This window comes from Mustela erminea, chromosome 20 (assembly GCF_009829155.1).
Source record: "Mustela erminea isolate mMusErm1 chromosome 20, mMusErm1.Pri, whole genome shotgun sequence".
Classification (NCBI taxonomy): Eukaryota; Metazoa; Chordata; class Mammalia; order Carnivora; family Mustelidae; genus Mustela; species Mustela erminea.
This window is the reverse complement of record NC_045633.1, coordinates 17,079,152-17,098,258: the sequence shown is the minus strand read 5'-3', so window position 1 is coordinate 17,098,258 and position 19,107 is coordinate 17,079,152. Positions and strand designations below refer to the sequence as shown.

Genomic DNA, 19,107 nt, shown 5'->3' with positions numbered 1-19,107 from the left:
GGGATTAAAATCCCAGACTATTGACCCTTCTTTGTCGAGTGAACCTGGGCCTTTTGCTTAACTTCTCTGTGCAGGAGGCAGAGTGGTGCCAGCCACAGAGTCTTGCAGACCTGGGTTTGAAGCCTGGTCCCGTGGCTTCCGAGCTGTGTAACACAGGGCAGGCCCCTGACCTTAAACACACAGATTTACTGAGCCTCCGGCATCCACACCAGTAAAAAAAAAAAAAAAAAAAAAGCAGCCTTTCTGCATTTTCTCTGTTTTGTGTTTCTTTCCCCATCTTGATGTAGCCCCTCAGAGTGGTCAGGAAAGGATATAGACAAGGAGTGTTTATAAATTCTCTCATGGCTCTTTGGTGCTGTGAGCTGGGTGTTCACACGCTTGAAAAGCTATCCTGAGAGCCAGCTGTGTGTGTGTGGGGGGGGGGGGTCTCAGTCCTGAGCAGGTGGATGGATCCCCAGTCATCTTGCCCCCTCCTCACCCCCCCTTGCCATAGTGACCAAGACCACAGGCTGTCTCCCTGGGACCCCGTGGTCGGAGCACTGAGCTCTGTGGAGTGTCGTGCATTTGTAGAGCCTTTCCTGGGTGACACGGGCCTGCTGAGCCGAATCATTCCCCTGATATCAAGTGACACTGTTGGTCCTCATCACAGCGTGAAGATATTTATTGTCTGTTCCTTCCACTGGAACAGAAGGCAGAGACGGCTGCCTGATTCTTGTTCCCACCTGAAGCCGGTCCTTCGGGTTTAGTATTGTGTCTCCAGGCTGTGGGCGCTCAGGAAATGCCTGACAGTGAACCCAAGAGTGAATGAATGAGTGAATTTCCCTGAGTAAAGGGAGAGACGGAGATGATCACATTATAGGTGAACTGGAAAAGAATGTGCGTAACATACACATGGTAGACACCAGCAGTTGTTCGAACAAGACGGTGGGTACAGCCAGGTTCACCCTGAGTATGTGAACATTTTCATTCAAAGATGAAGTTAGGGGCGCCTGGGTGGCTCAGTGGGTTAAAGCCTCTGCCTTCGGCTCAGGTCGTGATCCCAGGGTTCTGGGATGGAGCCCCGCATCGGGCTCTCCGCTCAGCAGAGAGCCTGCCTCTCTGCCTACTTGTGATCTCTGTCAAATAAATAAATAAGATTTTTTTTTTAAATGATGTCAGGTTGCTGGAGAAATACGGATGAATGACATCTCACCCTGAAATGGTGAATCAGGAAGGCTTCCTGGTAGAGGTGACCAGACTGGCACTATAAGAGAGCACCCAGGAATTAAGGGGATATAAACAGGGGGCAGGGGCAGGAAAGACATTGCAACAGACATTAGCATGTGGGTGATGGATGACCTGGTGACAGGAAGGAGCAGAGTGTGAGGGAGTCGCTGTCAACAGGACAGGGAGGGGCGACCGTGTACCTGGCCAAGCAACTAAGCTTAATACTAGGGGCACCAGGATCCAGGGAATATTAAAATAGGAGACGGACTGGGTAGCTGCGTTACCCAATCCTTCTCTTTTCTCCTGGAGAATGACCAGGGTTCCTATACATCTCAAGGAGTATCATTTTAGAGATTCACTTTTTTACTTAGCAAGTTTGTTTTCCCCTAAAGGTATCAGAAAGTCATAAAATGGGCACCTGGGTGGCTCAGTCAGTTGAGCATCCGACTCTTGATTTGATCTCAGGTCATGATCTCAAGGTCATGGGGTCAAGCCCCTTGTCGGACTCAATGCTCAGTGGGGAGTCTGCTTGGGATTCTCCCTCTCCCTCAGCCCCTCCACCAGTTCACGTGCTCTCTCTCTCTCCCTCTCTCTCTCTCAAATAAATAAATAAAGTCATAAAACAGAGGCAGTTCTCTTAAAGGAATGGGAGGTGGAGAGGCCTCCTGATGGAAGTCAGAGCACGGGGGATGCTGGGACACCTGGGTGCTTTCCCTGCGACGGATTGTGCCAGGCCAGGATACGTTCCCATCACAATTTCATCCACCCCGGATGTTTGGCTCCGTGCAGACAAAACAGAGAGAAAGCAGTTGTTTTTGTTTGCTTGTTTTTGGACAAAAGTGACACATTTCTGGCCTTGAAAGCCGATAAGCCTTCTTCCCCAGGCTTAAATCCGAGCTCTCTCTTTGGTGCCACAGTTTTGTCCTCCTGAGATCCCACTCCTTTTGCAAAATAAGCTAAACAAAGCGCTGTCAGCTGCGCGGCTCAGGGCTTCTGCCATCTGCCCTTGGTTGTCCCCAGAGGATGACTCCTAGCACTCCCTAAGGGAACAGATTATGTGTTTTTTTGTTTTTGTTTTTGTTTTTAGAAGAACAAGCTACCGGATGGGGAGGTAGGACTGGGCATGAGGACTTTTGAAGTCTCCCATTTGGAAGGCCTGCCTGTTTGGCCATGGTTGTGGGACCAGCGGCCGCTGTGGTCACATCCAGAGCAAGGGCTGAGGCTGCCTGTGTGTGATTAGAATAGTCTTTACGAAGGTGGTGAATCAGGGTGCTTTCTCATGACTACAACCTTGGACCCGCCCTCCATGAGCTCACCTGCACCAAAATGTTTAAAGAATTAGCCAGAAAAATGTAGAAACAAGAAACGGTGGATAAACTCTTTTTCACAGATTAATGTTTAAAGTACTCAGCAAGATTTATCCATTACCTGGAGCTGTCCTAAATACTAAGGAGCTCTAAAGACACCAGTTCTTTTTCTGAAAGGACCTTCCAGTCCAAGGGGCTCCTTGTCAAATGGAGGCCTCTGCGCCCCGGAAGGGACAGCAGGGACAAGTGTTGAGGCCAGGGGAAAGTCCAGGTGTGGCCTGAGGTTGGAATTGTCAGTTAGGGCCGTTGTAGGCCCCTTCCGATGAAACTATGGCCAAAAGATGAGCGTCTTTGGGAAGGCTACAGACAGTGACAGCTCTGGGTTTGAAGTTCTTTGTTCCTATAAAAATTGTCTGTATCAGCCTGAGTTGTCCGATGAGATTTCTGGGTAAGGACTGAAGCCATCATCCTGGTAAAGGGGCCAGGTCTCGGGCTTCAAGCTGACACAGCCCTGGTTCTCACCCAGCTCCAGTGTCTTCAGCTGCATGACCTTGCACAAGTGACAAAACCTCTCTGAGCCTCTCCCCTTCCCGAAAAATGGGAAGAGTACCATTTGCCAGTGTACCATTTGCCAGTGTACCTGGCAACACTGGGTGTTGAGGGTTGACATGGTAGGGACTGGTTTATTGAGTTGTAGCAGATCCCTTCATGCACATAGAAATGAACAATCCTTTGAAATATTGAAAAGTGAGGATATCGCTCACTGTCGATAGGAACACGATCAGGGACATCTGGTAACTCTAATAAGCAACAGTGTTTCCAAGTCACCCGCCCTGCAGAACCTGAAGGGAAGAAATGGGGTCCTTTGTTATTTGCTGTGGTATTTGCAGTCCTTAAAATGATTTGTTTTCTCTGAAAGGGAAACGTATCTCCTCCAATCACCTACTTGCTGTTGGCCCTCCCACCGGAACGTAAGTTCCCTGAGAACAAGGTGGGACATGTCCTCATTCGACATGGCATCTTGGGGGATTCGCCCTGGTGCTCCCTACGCACCTGTGGAACCAAGCAGATTTGAAAGGCCGGACCTTTCCTTCTGCAGCTTTAACCCAGGGTAGCTTCTTCTGCACTGGCACAAGCATCCTTCCCAACCAGATTCTATTCCTTTTATCCTTCCCCCTGGCAGGATCAGAAATACAAAAGTAACTCAACCATCGCAGACGCTTCTTTCCACATACATGCTACCCGCAGAACAAAGTCTGCCTTTCCCTTGTCTGTTGTCTCTCCCCTTTACCCTGTTCACAGGCTGGGGGCCACCTGCCTCCTGGCACCAAAGTGCTCATGCCTCATGGGTCGCTTTCATTCTTCCCATTTCACAGATGGGGAATGTGCGGCCCTGGTGAGTTGCGCTCCGGGTCCAGAGTCATCCAACTGGTATATGGCTCCTCTGGACCCCATTTCTGACTCACGTGACTTTCTTAGCTGCCTCTCTGCCTTTTGTAGGAGTCCACGGTTGCCTGTTTCCAAGAACAGTATCGCTCTCCCCTTGTACAAGTCACCGATGATTGCATGATGCCGCAAGAGACAGGGCACAGGACGGACGTCAGGCGTGCAGGGAGGGAGAGCTGGGGCCCGGGCTGCGGAGACGGTCAGGGGAGGCTGCAGGAGCTGGCGCTGGAGGAGGGAAGCCAGGTCCGAGATGAAGCGTTCTCTCCCTGCGCCATCCATCACAGCCAGCCCAGTGAATGGGGCCCTGTTAGCCATCTGCACAGGCCCAGGGCTCCGGCTTTGTTGGTTGCCATGACGACCCTTGGCCCTGACAACAGGGGCGCACTTGGCTGTGTGTGTCATTGTGTCCCATCCAGTCTGCAGAAAAGCCAACAGACAGCCTGGGCTGCGGCCCGGGAAAGGAATGTCCCGCGCCTCTGCCAGTACTTTTGTCTCGGCCCTGGGAGCAGATAGGAGAATGAGAGACAGAGCATCTTTGGGGGCCCCAGAGAGGCCTGGGGGTCCATTTCTAGCCAGTGACTCCTGCAGAGATTTTGTGTTCCTCGGGGCCTGCGAGGCCGCATAGTGGAAAGGTGAGCCAGACACATCTTCAGGACATTTGTGGAGTGCATCCGATTTATTCCATAATTGTTTGCCGTCAGGCACTGCTCTGGGGCTGGGGACACAGCAGGGACCCAAGTCTCACGTCTCAGTTCACACTCTCTAGCCTATGAATTAATTAGGTTCAGAAGGTATTATCCCTATTTCACAGATGAGGAAAATGGAGCACAGAGAGGCTGCTTAGCATACCCAAGGTCACACAGCAAGTAGCGGAGTCTGGTGTCGCATTCAGCACCCCGCACGCTACCTTTCCAAATGGCCCCATGGTCTTCTTTCTTCCTGTATTTTTGGGATGTTTAACTCTCAAAGTCAGAAACCCTCCATTGCCAGAGAGACGGGGATCCTGCAGACCTGGGTCAAGGGCAGGGTCTAGCTAGCATCCACCTCTGAAGACAGTAGTTTTCAGGAAGCCTCCCCTCGGGGGCTTCATGTCACACCCCTGAGACTGGTTTAGTTGTGCTGGTGGAGCCCTTCCTAGATCTTCTGCTCCTGAAGATTGTCACAGGCAGCCAAGGCTAAACACCGCTGACTCTGAGCTGGGAGACCCTGGAGCAAACCCCTAACCTTAGGAGGCTGCCGTCCTGCAGATGGCCGCACTGACATATGCAGGTGCATGTTGTGTAGTAAGTGAGAAATGAACAGGAGCCAATACTTTGATGAGTTTTCTTCTTCCAACAGAGCTTTTTTTTTTTTTTTTTGGCCTTTTCCCCCATTGATGTAAACACTGCACTGGCCTCTCCCCCTCCCATCCTTCCCTAGGAATGCACAAGGCAGATAAGAGGGAGCAGAGAGAAGTAATTAGCATTTTGGCCAGGGGAGTGGTGGGTGGGCCTGGAGGGCTCAGGGTCTGGTTGGACCAGGGTTTGCGACTTGTTTTGACGGAGATGCACAGTAAGAAGCCATGTTTCTGGCAAGTACCCTGCTTGCCTCAAACAAAAATTACCCTTGCCCGCCATGCGCTTGGATAATTCCTGTTCTGCTTCGTTTATGGGTTGATTTAAATTTCCGTTTCTGTTCTGGTCACATCAATGAAGGATATCCCTGTGGGATGCTAGGCTACCTTTGACCCTGGACTGATAAGCCTCTAGATGCGCAGATTACACAGGGCGTGTGGGACGCAGATTACACAGGGCGTGTGGGACGGAGCAGAGACACGGCTGCTCACGCTGCCTGTAAGGTGGGAGGAGGGGGTCAGGAGAAAAGCAGTGGGGTTCTCCGCATACTGGCCGGTTGGTTCTCGGGGTCTGAAGGGGCCATGGAAACTACGTGATCCAACACGTGGGGAAACTGAGGCCAGGAGAGGCAGCTGTCTTTGGTTCCTAAGCCAAGCAAGGGCTGTGGTGGACAGTCACGTACACAATGATTCCAGACGTGGGCAGAGGAGTATATTATTGTTAAATTGTTGTTTTAGCACAAATTTCAGACCCGCGCACTAATTTTCACATGAGTCCTCCAATAGACCTTTCCAAAGGCAGGTGTTGCTGTCTCCGTTTCACAGCTCAGACGTGTTCAGTTCACTCACGGCAAACACTGACCCGGGAACTGCACTGAGCTCTGGGTACCACAGAGAACAAGAAAAGCCTGATCCCCTCTGTCCTGGGTTTTGCATTTTTCTAAGTGTGATTGGAGTGGTTCAGACAGGAAACATGATGTGAGATGAATTATCCTTAAAAAGGTTGGGGACGCGGGCGCCTGGGTGGCTCAGTGGGTTGAGCCGCTGCCTTCGGCTCAGGTCATGATCTCAGGGTCCTGGGATCGAGTCTCACATCGGGCTCTCTGCTCGGCGAGGAGCCTGCTTCCTCCTCTTTCTCTCTGCCTGCCTCTCTGCCTACTTGTGATCTCTCTCTGTCAAATAAATTAATAAAATCTTTAAAAAAAAAAAAAAAAGTTTGGGGACACAGTAGAAAATGATGGAAGGAAAGTAAGAGAGGAAGCTAAGAGCGCACCGAAGGTATCTGTGCCCCAGTCCCGGTGAGATGATATAGCTCGTGCCAGCACGGTTTAGGGACTTGCCCACAAGCGGGACCGCTGGGCACCCATCTCCCTGCTGTCACTGTCAGGAGAAAAAGGGAGCCTTCCTGGTGACTGCGTTGCATCTGAGAGGCTCCAGAGCATGTCCCCAGGGAGAGACTGCCTTCTGTTGGGCCCCTTTCCTCCGTGACCCCAGACACCTCCATGGACCTCAAACACAGAGCTCTAGAACCAAGCGCCGCATCATCCACGGAGAACACAAAAGGGAGGGCCAAGTCAGAGATAGAGGAAACTCAAATGGCTGAAGAGCCTGTGATCTGCCAGGCTGTTCACATCAGTGGTGCCTAATTTCCAGCATGACCAATGAGAGAGACCTCACTCTCCCCACCCCGTAAATAAGGACCCTGAGGCTCAGAGCATTTTGGTAAGTTTCGCTCTTTTAGACAGTGACGTAAAACAGTGAGCTTTAGAGCTAGCCCAGGCTCAGCACAGATACCTGTAGTGTCCGTTACAGCACCCATCGCAGACATCACTAATCTATCACAGCTCTGTTTAATCTCGATCTTGGCCACGGGTTCATCACCAGCACCCACACACAGTGCCTGGCATATGGCAGGTCACAGAGGTATCTGCTAAGGGGATGACTGAAGCAAGCAGGGTACATGACAGGCTGTAGCTAGCAGGCGCTCAGACGCAGGCCTGCGTGACCTCACACCCTTGTCTTGTCTCCTATCTGTCAAAGGGGAGGGCTAACTCCATAATTCTCTTGTTTACTTTCATGTTTTTATTGTGGTCAAATTCACATAAAACAAGATTACCCATTAACCACTGTAAGTGAACAACTCGGTGCCTTTGGCACATTCACAAAGAGGCAGACGTTGCCACCAGCTCCAGAACTTTCTCATCATCCCCAACAGAAACCCCATACCCACTAGACAGTCCCCCCCACTGGCCCTTCTCCCCAGTTCTGGCAGCCACTCGCCTACTTTCTATCTCTTTGTTTGTACCTGTTTTAGACGTGCTGTATGAATGAAAGCCGGGCGTGGTCGCTCGTGTCTGGATTCTTGCCCTGAGCATCATGTTTTTGTGGCTCCTCCACTTTGTAGCATCTGTCAGCACGTCATTCCTTATTGTGCTGGAGAAGGACTCCGTGGTGTGGACAGACCCTGTGTGGTTTACCTGTTTGGCCATTGACGTGTACTTGGGTGGCTCCCATCTTTGGTATTGTGAATGGTGCTGGTATGAATGTGTTGTACATGCATCTGTCTGAAAAGTTCCTATTTTGCATTCTCTGGGGTGTACACTTAGAAGTGGAATTGCCAGGGCGCCTTGGGGGGCTCAGTTGGTTGAGCATCTGACTCTTGGTCTCAGCTCAGGTCTTGATCTCACAGTTGTGAGTTCAAGCCCCGCATTGCGCTCTGCACTGGGCATGGAGCCTACTTCAACAACAACAAGAAAAGGAGCGGAATTGCTGGGCATTGTGGTATCCTGCGTTTAACTTTTCAAAGAACCCGTAAGTCTTAAAGGCTAGGGATTTAGAAGCTGGTCCCTGGCTCCTTCCTCCCTTTCAACCCTCACCTTAGTAGGTGCCCTCCGACATACCTCAGGAGCCCCCCCACCCTCAGCTCACAGTGACCCCAACATCTCAAGACATGCGGCTTGCTCCGTGCACCCCTCCCCTGGACCTGGCTGAGCAGGACCCTTTGGAATAAGACGGAAGAACTGGGCTCCCTCCCCTCACATTGAGGGCGTTTCTAGCCAACCCTGTGCCCCATCTCCCCTTCCACTTTCCCTTTCTTCTGTAACCCTCGCTATGCACCTGACTCTTGCCCATTCTGTAACTCATCACCCCTGAGCATCTGCTGAAGCCCGCACCCCCCCCCCCCCCGCTTTCCTCTGTGGCTTCTGAAAAGCTGCTCCCCTTTGAAGGTGCAGCTCAGGTGACAAGTCACTGACACCATAACCCCCGCCATAATGAACCTCTCTCTGCCTTCCCACAGCACCTTACGTATTTGTACCAGCAAAAGTCACGATTTCATCCTGTCTCACGCAGAATTACCTGTTGACAGTGAAATGGAAAATTTTATATACATATCTTGCCAGGTTATTTTGAGGATTTATTGACATGAAGAGGAAAGCAGCCCTAGTGCATTAAACTCTCCCATTCTCTCCCCTCATTCGTCTGCCGCTAAATTATGAGCTTCAGAAGGAGAGGAGCATTTTACCCATCTCCATACCCACATAAAGCAGTGCCTTGCCTGTAACAGGCACCTAATTAATTTTTGTTGATTGAATTAGTGGGCTAGATAAAGTAAGCCCATGACATCAACTCTTCTGATTGTTGGAGACATATTGTGCTAAGAATTCACGTCTGATAGAGATCAGGTTTTGTTATAAGGTCAATTTCAACTGCAGGCCTCCGAAATGTCACCGCCATATATTTCCCATTGTGACATTTTGTAATTGAAAGCGTGCAGGTGTGACTCTCACTTTCGCGGAGCATTCAAATGTTAATGTGCGCATTCTCAGAGATTCTCTCGCATTTTCAAACACGTGCTTAATGGAAATTAAATTGTGTGGCGTCTTAAGTGCTCCCGTTTGACACAAATGGTTTTAAATGAGAGACGGCAGCCGCTGGTTCTGCATAGTCACCGTGCTGCTAAATGAACAGGCTTGCTTTGCGTTGGATATGCTGCCGGAATAGATTTAAAAAAAAAAAACAAAAAACCATTGAGTTATCGAGGAAAGAGTACGGTTTCTCAGTTAATTTATGGTGACACGTTCCAGGCCCATGCTCTCCTCAATAATATTTCCTCTGGTAAAAAGCAACAAAGTTTCCTCTCTGAACTGGATCATTTGTATCCATCAAGCCCCGGCATCTAATAAGATGACGAGGAGGTTTTTTGTTATTTGCTGAGTTAATCGATATTGTCATGAGGAAAAGCAAGGACAGTCCCAGGCATTCCTATAACCAAGGTCGAATAAATCACCCATCTGAAACTCCATGTCCTCACCTCCAACACAGGAGACACCCTTCCAGCTGGATGGCTGGGCCCATTGAGGGGGATAAAGCGCCCTTCTGAACCTGTACCCCACTCCCTCACACTGCAGTCACTGCCTCCCAGAGCACCCACCCGGAGAGACTGTGTCCTTAGCCCTGTGGCACCTGCAGTGCTGAGAAGGGGAGCCCCAGGCAGACTCTCCCCGTGCACACTCCCAAGATGCGGAGCTCAGTCTGTCTCTAACCGCGCTATTAGCCGGACTCCGGAACCTGACACTCCTGGCCCTCCCCCATGGCACCGGCTCACCCCCAGGGATACGGGGACTCGGGGACTCTTGACCCCAACAGCATCAGCAGTGAGGGGGGCACTCGTGGCCAAGCTGGGCTGCAGGCTGGGGCCAGGAAGCATCCATGTCCGGGACCTCCGTCCTCGCTTGCAGCCACTTCTTCTGTTACACACCGTTCTGCCCTGAAACACCCTGTCTGCGTGCCGGCTCCTCTCCCAGGGTAGGAGGTGGTGGACCCCACACTTCCCGGGACTCTGGCCTATCCCCGTCCAGTCAACTATGGTCGGGGGGTGACACAGCATGGACAGGGCTGCTGGGTCTGCACCCCTGTGGACAGAGGGGGAAGTTTCTAAGAGCGGGAAGGCATGGTGTCTGAATGGACACCCCAAAGCTCCCTCCTGCACCCGCTCCCCGGGGCGCACCTCAGTGGCCTCATCTCTGAAGAGTGGACAGTGATGTAGCCATTCATCTCCTGGGGTTTGGGGGTAAAACGGGCAGGTGTCTGCAGCACCTCTAGGTGCTCAGGTCATGGTCATGCCTGGAGGGCAAGCACTGCACCTGATGGTCCCTGTGCCCTGCGTCTAGCGCTCATGGGGGAGGGAGGGGCGCATAGTAGGTGCTCCATGAGAATTCATGGAATGAGTGTGTCCTTAAAGCAGTGCCAGCATCACCCTCCTTTGCTTAGTCTCTGCTTATAATAATACAGCCCCATGTCCCATTAGCTCTGGGCGCACTGGGGTGGGAGCACTGCCAACTCTTCGTCCTGAGCTTGGCACCAGACACCCGCCCATGTCCTCACCCAAGCTGCTAAGCCACTTCTCTGGTCTGCCCACCACCTCTAGCTGGTTCTTCCTCCACGCATGCTTTGTTGCAGAGTGAAGAGAGGGGCATCTATGAAGTGTTAGGACTCAGCGACTCTGGGGTCAGACTGATCTGTTTTCAGATCCACCATTAACCTCTCTGTGCCTCTGAGTCCTCATCTGTAAAGAGGGGAGCACAAAGCATTGTTGTGGGCATTTATAGCAATAATGAGTATTCATAGTGCCCTATGCAAAGAGCTTAGCACAGCGTGCAGAAAGGACGCGGGAAACAGGGTCCACAAGGTGTGAGACGTGAATGGCTCCATCATTGTTCTGAGATACAACACGATACAATTGAAAATACACACTCCAGATAACAAAGCGGGGATTTAGCAAGAAGACCCACAAACCAAAAGATGCAGTGGGAACACACTTCAGTGGTGGCCTGGGGAAGGACTGAGGGGAGGTGATAGAAAAAACCAGACAGGGTGGGGATGTATGTCGCTCCAGGCCCACAAAGCAATGGGCAGCTGGCAGGTCTAGCCAGGGAGGGCAGGATTGGGAGGGGTCAGAGGGAATCTGCATACGGGTGGCACGGGAGCTGAGAACCCTTACTCCTGGGTTTCAGAGCAAAGTTCCACATCCAGGGAACCCCCTCCATCTCCAGCAAACTCAAGAAGGTTGGTCACATCCCTGGAAGCATGCGCTTCCCAAAACAGGCCGCCAGAAACTGCATGGGGTCCTCGGATTCCCAGACAGTGCTGGGGACCAGTGTCCTGTGTGGGGACAGGACAGGGGTGACCCAGCCTCCTGTGTCGTGCAGCCACTGCATCGGCTTTGAACCCTCCTCCATCTGAACCCTCCCATCTCCCTAATCGGGCTGGCTTTTCCTGGGTGGGTGACACACCGAGCTTGTCAGCTCACCTACAGAGGGATCTCAAGCCAGCTCTGTCCCCTTGCTCTGATTTTTCATCTAGAAAATGTGCACAGTGATCTTGCCAGGTCAAATGAAAACACTTTTATTGGGGCACCTGGGTGGCTCAGTGGGCTAAAGCCTCTGCCTTTGGCTCAGGTCATGATCTCAGGGTCCTGGGATCGAGCCCCGCATCGGGCTCTCTGCTCAGTAGGGAGCCTGCTCAGAGAAAGCCTCTCTCTCTCTCTGCCTGCCTCTCTGCCTACTTGTGATCTCTGTCAAATAAATTAAAAATAAAAAATAAATAATTTTTTTTAAAAGAAAGAAAAAAAACACTTTTATTGAAGAACTCTCCACAACTAATATGGGTCTCGAGCCCACAACCCAGAGAGCAAGGGTCACATGCTCCTTCGACTGAGCCAGCCAAGCACCCCAGCCCTTGTCTTTAAAAGTGTACATTCACTATGAAAGCAAAGGATGTGATGCCAGAAGAAGCTTCTCCACGACGTGGGAAATGGCTGGCCTGATCGTGTGTTTCTGGTTTCTTGCAGGTGGAAGCGTATAAAGGGGCCTCTGTTCCTGGAGGATAGAATCATGGCCTTCATGTTGCTCAGCCGGCGGCTGGCCTGCACCTTCCAGCACAACTACCACCTGCTCCCACCCAGTAAGCCATGGGGGGTCTGGGCAAGAACTGGTCCTGATGACTGGGGATTCTTGGGCTGGGAGAGCCCTTGGGGGTTAAGGGGCTGGCCAGCCAGTACTTCTGGGGCTGTCCTCCCCTCACACACATGAAAACTGTCCCCATCACTGCCCCCGCCAGGTTTCCCTTATCTGCCACGAGCTCCTATCCCTGCGTGAACAGCTGTATCGTCCTCTAGGGGCTGTTGGGGAAAACACGTAGCTGAGCTTGCTACCAAGGAACAGGAGGGCTACAAACATCCCTGTGATTGACCTAAAGGCCAAGTGGGCTTCAAGGGCATTGGATAGGAGGCAGCTGCCCCCACGGGGCTCTCCCTCACCTGCACCCACCCGCACCTGGCTGGCCCACATCACCGCCCGCCCTGCGGCCATGTCTCTACCGGGCTTCTGTTTCTCTCTGCCTCACTGGGTGCAGGCTGCTCAGCCGGGCCAGCCTCACCTCCCTCCCAGTAGCCCCACCAGGAAGGCACGCCTGAATGCCGTTTACAGGTGAGAAAGCCGAGCCTTGGAGAAGCAGAGTCAGTCTAGCTGCAAACCCTGGGTTATCATCCCTCCCGCATGTGCCTCCCTAGGTCTCTGGGGAGGAGAGGGGCTAGCGGTAACCCCCTTAGAGAAACCCTACACTCTCACCCCAGCCTGTCCCAGTTCTCTTGGAGCCCCGCAGTTGTCATCGTGGTATCTCTCTCTTGTTCGTCTCATCTGCCTTCTGAAGACTAAGTGCTGGCCATGGCCTCGGTTAGCATGTTGAATGTTGGTGTTTATACCCTGGGTGGGGTACAGAGCATGTGTGTTCTCTCTCCCGCATGAGTATTAGCAGGTTTTGTTAAAAAAAAAAAAAAAAAAAAAAAAAACCAACCATTTAATTTGGGCTGATTTTACAAGTAAAATTTTACAATTAGTAAGATTGTCCAAAGAGGTCCCCTGTGCCCCAGTGTCCCCCCACAGCTAAAATTTTGCATCGCCAGGATGCCCTTGTCAAAAACTAAGAGGATGACCTTGTATATTACTATTACCCAAACTCCAGACTTCTCTTCGGATTTTACCAGCTTTTCCTTTGACACCTCTTTCTGGATCCAGGACCCAGCCTGACTTCCCCCAGCCCGTTTAGATGTCACGCAGTTTCCTCTGGTCTCTGACAGTTTCTGCCTCCCCTTGTTCTGGACCTCCATAACCTCGAGGAGTTAGGTCTTGAGGTTTGGTTTTGTTTTAGGCAATTATAAGAGAAGCATATTAACGCTGACCCATTATTATATTAAAAATGAACCAACACCTGACTGATGGTGCAGGTACGGCTGCTCCAAGCAGGAGGGGAGTCCTCCCTAGCTAGTACTGTGGAGCACCTGCTGGTGCTCAGGGTGGTGCCCGGCGCTGGGGACAAGAGAGCGTGGCCCCATGGGGCCCCAGCCTGGTGGCACACGTGGCTCTGCTTTCGCAGGTCGTTTTCAAGGACAGCAGAGCCTTCCCAAGTTCACAACCAGGAAGGAGCAGTGGGTCAGGGCTCCTACAACTGGGCCCCATTTCACAAGCGAGCCTGATTAGTGCGCAGGACTGTGAGGCTCCATCTCGCGTGGGGAAAGGACTGGTGTCCTCCTGCTTTGCCTATTTCTTGCTCAGAAGGAACGGTGCATGTGAAAGCGCTTTGTCTACACTTCCACTGGGTGGGGAGTGACCTAACTCCCATTTTACAAGCACGGATATGGAGGCGCGACGAAAAACCAGGAACAGATATGATTCAATTGGGGTGACCCGCTCTGCATGTTCTTGGCCAGAGCTGAAGCTTTTTTTGGCACACTTGTGCGCGATGGAGAGAACCACACCGTGAGATTTTTTTTTTTTTTCTTCTGGCGTATCGCTTTGACATATCTAGTACGACAGAAGAGGGGTAGATGATTGATAGGTGGGTAGATAGATAGACAGGAGTTTTTAAATACTAAACCACGGTGTTGGCAAAAATGCAGGAATATGCGTACTCCTACACCGCTGATGGGCAAGTAGCAATAAGGAAATCATTGTAAAATGGTAGCTCACCTTTAATCCATTTAGTCCCCTGTGAGAGGAAAGAGAGACTCAGAGAAAATTTTCACTTTCCCAGAGTCTCAGCGTGAGCAAGTGGTTGAACTGGGCTTTGAGCTGAGAGCTGGGCTGGCCCCCAAACTTGCAGCCTTAACCACTCTATTAGTTATTGCCTTGTGACAAATAGCCCCAAACTTAGCAGGTTCAAGTAATGTACATTTAGTATTTCACGGTTTGCATGGATTAGGAATCTGGGAGGGAGGTCGGCAGCCTTGCTGGATGCTCTGGCTTGAGGTCTTTTACGAGGGTATAGCTGAGCAGTGAGCCAGGGCTGCGGTCTCTTGGGAAGGCTCACTGTGGGAGCTGGGGTGGGGGGAATCCGCTTCCAAGCTCACTTCCGTGGTTCCGGCTGGATTTGGGGCCACGCGGACGTCTCCACAGAGCAGCTCACAACATAGCACCTGCTTCCCCGGAGTGAGGGAGAGTAGGAGGGTGCTTCAGCCCGTCACCACACCCGCTGTGCTGAGGTGTCTCTCTGGTGTCTCCACCCATCGGACCACTGTGAAGCCACTTGACACGGTGGCTCACGGCTGAGACAGTGCTCCCAATGCCATTGCTTCATGCCCCTCCCCCCACACCATGGATAATCTTATCCTGGCAAATGGTGTGCGGAGACTGGGAGACAAGACAGCAAAGCCGTTACCTCTGGGTGGTGAAGTTGTTGATATTTTCCTCCAGGAGTGTGTTATCAAAAAAAATAAGCAGATAAATAAATGGCGTGCTGCCTTCCTGAGAACATGACGAAGGCTAGAACTTTGCTACTCAGAGGCGACATGACATAGTGCACAGCCACCCTCGTCCCGCACCATGCCTGTGACACATTTGGCAAAAGACCTGAACATCCCGGAGAGTCCCCTGTCCCCTTAGAGAACCAGAACGCCCAGGACAGTGATGGAGGAAGTTCATCATCAGCCCCTGCAGCGTCCAGTCCGGCAGACACAAACACAGACGGCAGCTGTGCCTCTGGCGCGGAGCCAAATGACGGCCAGGGCGTTAGACACAGAGAGACCCTGGGGAGGGATCGGCCCCTGGGTCCCCCTCATCCACAGGAGTCCCCGTTCGAGCAGCCGCATCCCCGGCTCTCCGAGTCCGCAGCAGTGTTCCTGCTCCTGACGCCCTGCTCAGGTTAAAGAAGAGCCCAGGTCCCCTGAACAGGACGAGAATTCGAGAATGGGAGTCCTGTATCGTGAGGCTCCAGGCTGCAGTGCGTCCGAGGAATGACCGTGGGCTGACAGAGAGAACAGTGCCAGCGGTCTAAGCCGGCCGTCACCCCACATCCTCCTCCTCAGGGCTGACAGAAGCTTCCCGGGAGCCTGGCCGGGAACGGAGGTTTTCCACAGAGCACAGAAAACACCAGGAGCAGAGGAGAGATGCCCCCTCTTCACAATCCACTGCCCCCCGCCCCCAAGCATGGATGAAAAAAGTCAAGAACCGCCTAAAGGCAACGGCAGGTTTTTCAAGATTGTCGCTTGCAATCTTGGAGCAGGAGCACACGGAGCACACGGGCAGAGTCCGCTGCTGACTCCGGGCAAGAGACACCAGACGGTCGTTCTGAAAAGGGTACTTGAGGCTCCTCGGAGCACACTCCCGAGAGACGCGTCGTTGTGGTTGTGATGAAGTCAGCTCTGCACATGCGATTGGCGCTCGTTGTCAGGACGGTGTCCCTGTGACTGTGGCACGCTCCGACAGTGAGCTCTTCGGGGAAAGGATCAAAGAACTCCTTACAGATTTCCTCAGCGCCCGGAGATGAGCATGAGTCACAGAAGGTCCTCTGAGGGTGCCCCGGCCGCCGTGAAGAATGCCGAACGTTCAGACACTCGGGAACTTACCTGTGCAGCAGAGAACACTGTGTGAGCTTCTGTCTGGTGAGGCGGAGGTGCGTGGGGTCTGTGAGGGCCGTCCCTCCTGCCCCCCGATACTGAAACCTCTGGGAGGAACGTTGCCTTTTACACTGGTTCCAGTGGCCACACCGTTGACGGCTACACCAATGGCATTAAGACTCAAGGGCTTGGGGAGCAGCCACAGCTGGAAGAGCCATAGGAGATGGCGTGTCTTCAACTCAGGGCCAGCAAATGGCACGTGATCACCTTCGCCGTCAAGAACAACGAACAACTCGAGGTCTTTGAATGCCGTGGCCCTTGGGCTGGCAGCTGTCTTGCCACAGCTGAGGAAGATGTCCCCAGACCAGCTCCTTGTTGGGTCTCGTGCCTGCACCATGAGATGCACAGAATCAGCTCCGGCTCGGAGGCCTCTGGAGGGCCCCAGCAAACCGTTCTTTGCACGAAGGTGGTGCGTGAGACCTTGTGTGCAGTGGCTCCTACCCGACTCAGCCCATACCCACAGCATTCATGCTGGCGACGGCGTGTGGATCTGTGCGAGTCACCATCACACAGTGACCGGGAATATCTTGGGGAAAATGATGGTGGCCGCGGACCTGGAGAAATTGGTCTGTGTTCGTGGGTTACAGTCCCACAACTGATCGCAAGTTTACGGAAGACACAAAGACATGATAATGTGTATGACCACCCATAAAATATGGTTTATACTGGATGATGCGATGCCAACATTCAGGCCACGAGGCTAAATCTGACGCAGATTACCTTTGTCGGTGGCACACTTACTTCCTGGTATGTGGTATTTGTAGATCATTCAAAACAATGATGTGCTCTGACCACACGGGCCCAAACTTTCAGACCCCGAGGTGTCGCTGGATGAAGTATGATGCTCTTTTCATGGCTCAGAAAGGATTCAAACAGGACACACAGGACGACGGGCTAAGGCTAACAGCAAAACTGATTCCTAAAGATTTTTGTCTCCCGTCTTGGAAGGTCCCTAAGTTGAACTAATTTCACATCGGCCCCACACAGAGGCCACAGTCTTCCCTTCCCCAGAGAGCCAGCGAGGAAGTGGTATCAGCCAGGTGCACCCCATGTGCAAATCTGGGGACCTCTATGGGATGATAGGTTACACTTGAAGTTCTCACTGGACGTTGGTCAGATTTAAACAGATTTTAGGGAATGATACTTCTCTGGGACAGCATATAGTAATTTATACTATGAGTATTCTCCTGATATTTGTTAAGAATATAGATCTTAATTGGTTAAAAATAATAATAAGTAGGGTGGAGAGTTGGGGAGAGGGAAGATAAGATTTTTTTAAAAGTAAAGCAGAGCAAACAGCTCCAACTGAACTTGACCTTAACCCTTTGCCAGGCTCATATAACAGAGCCCTTGCTGTTTAGGAAACTGGCATTCATTTATTACTCTCACTATAAAGATCAAGAGAACAGTAAAAACATTTGGTGGCTGTTTTTATAGTTTGGAGTTAAACATTGACTCTGGATTGACGAGGCCCGGAGGGTAGCAGGCATCGTCCCCAGACCCAGAGGGCTGGGCTGGACCCCTCCCCGCTACCATGCAGGGTCTCAGATCTTGGGGCACATGCCTGCCTCCTACCTCTGAGGCTTCATTCATGAATGAAAATGCTGGATGGGTCGACATTAATTCCAACTTTTGTGTGCTTCTTTGTGCCTCTGGGAATTTTTCTTTGAAGGAAGTGAGTTGTTTTGCTGCAAATGTTTCATTTCAGGGCCCGGCACTAGATGAGATAAAAGATAGTCTCTGGGAAAGGAGAGGTCTGAGGGACAAATTTTCAGCTTAGCCATTTACCAGGTGTGTGACCTTGGGCAACCGAGTTGACCTTTCTGAGCTTCTGTGTCTTCTTCTGTAACATGGGAATAGTCATAACCTCTACTTAGGAGGGGTTTGTGAGGCTTAAGTGAGGCTTAAGTGAGACGATCCATGGAAAATACTCAGGATGCTGAGATAAATTCCCAATGAAGGGACATCTCTGCTCGTGTGACTTGTAAGAGATCCCAGGGAAGGAAATCTGATTGTTTCCTCCTGTGGTCTATATATCACCATTATATATCATCATTAAGAGAATATTTGGGGTGCTTGGCTGGCTCTGTCTGTAGAGTGTGTGACTCTTAATCTCAGGGTCATGAGTTCAAGCCCCATGTTAGGCGTGGAGCCTACTTTGAAAAGAAGTACATAAGAGAATATTTGTTATATTGGTATTTGGTTATTTTCCTCTACAAAAAGTAAAAAATGACATCTAGTAGGAAAAGCAAGAGTATTAGACCTGGGTTCAAATCCTGACTCTGCAACGGACTAGCTTGTGTGGCCTTGGGAAAGTTGCTTAACCTCTCTGCTCCTCCTCTGTGACCTGAGAACCATCTCTCGAGGGTTGTGGATAAATCAAAACCATAGATGGGAGTTCCCGTGGGTAGGGCCTCGGGCCTGCTTAGCACATGGTGGGCGCTGAGTTGTGCTAGCTGCCCCATCTTCCTGTGTTCGATAGCTGTTGCCAGCCAACTTACCAGGCTGTGGTAGCCCAGAGGCCCTGGCCCTCTTCTGTCCACACCCACAAAGACTTGGCACATGGTAGGAACAGACGCAGATCTTGATAGAGACTTGTCTGCCCACCACCTGGCCCTCAGCTTCCCCATCTCGTGCCCCTGATCCCTGGGGGGGATGGGTTCTCGCCCCCTCTCCACCCCCTCCCCAGGTCTGCTCGCAGCCTTGGCGTCCTCATACCCATAGCTCCACACGTCCGCCCTCACTCCTGCCATTCCCCTCGAGACCCTTTAAGCTTCACTCCCACCGGGGCTGCTTCCCATGCCAACATTTCCACTTTCCAGATCCCAGGAGATCTGGCTTCTGTGGTACAGTGTCAAGACACT

The 19,107-nt window shown here is 51.7% G+C and overlaps 1 protein-coding gene across 2 annotated transcripts in view; it reads left to right on the top strand.

The window, feature by feature from the left end:
* Positions 1-19,107, top strand: part of ABAT (4-aminobutyrate aminotransferase) — an 81,549-nt gene that overhangs the window by 33,258 nt on the left and 29,184 nt on the right. For both annotated transcript variants that reach the window (XM_032326670.1, XM_032326671.1), the window contains exon 2: positions 12,143-12,255. In XM_032326670.1, coding sequence (XP_032182561.1) covers positions 12,186-12,255 — 70 coding nt within the window. In that variant the 5' untranslated portion in view covers positions 12,143-12,185. The remainder of the gene's footprint in view (positions 1-12,142; positions 12,256-19,107) is intronic.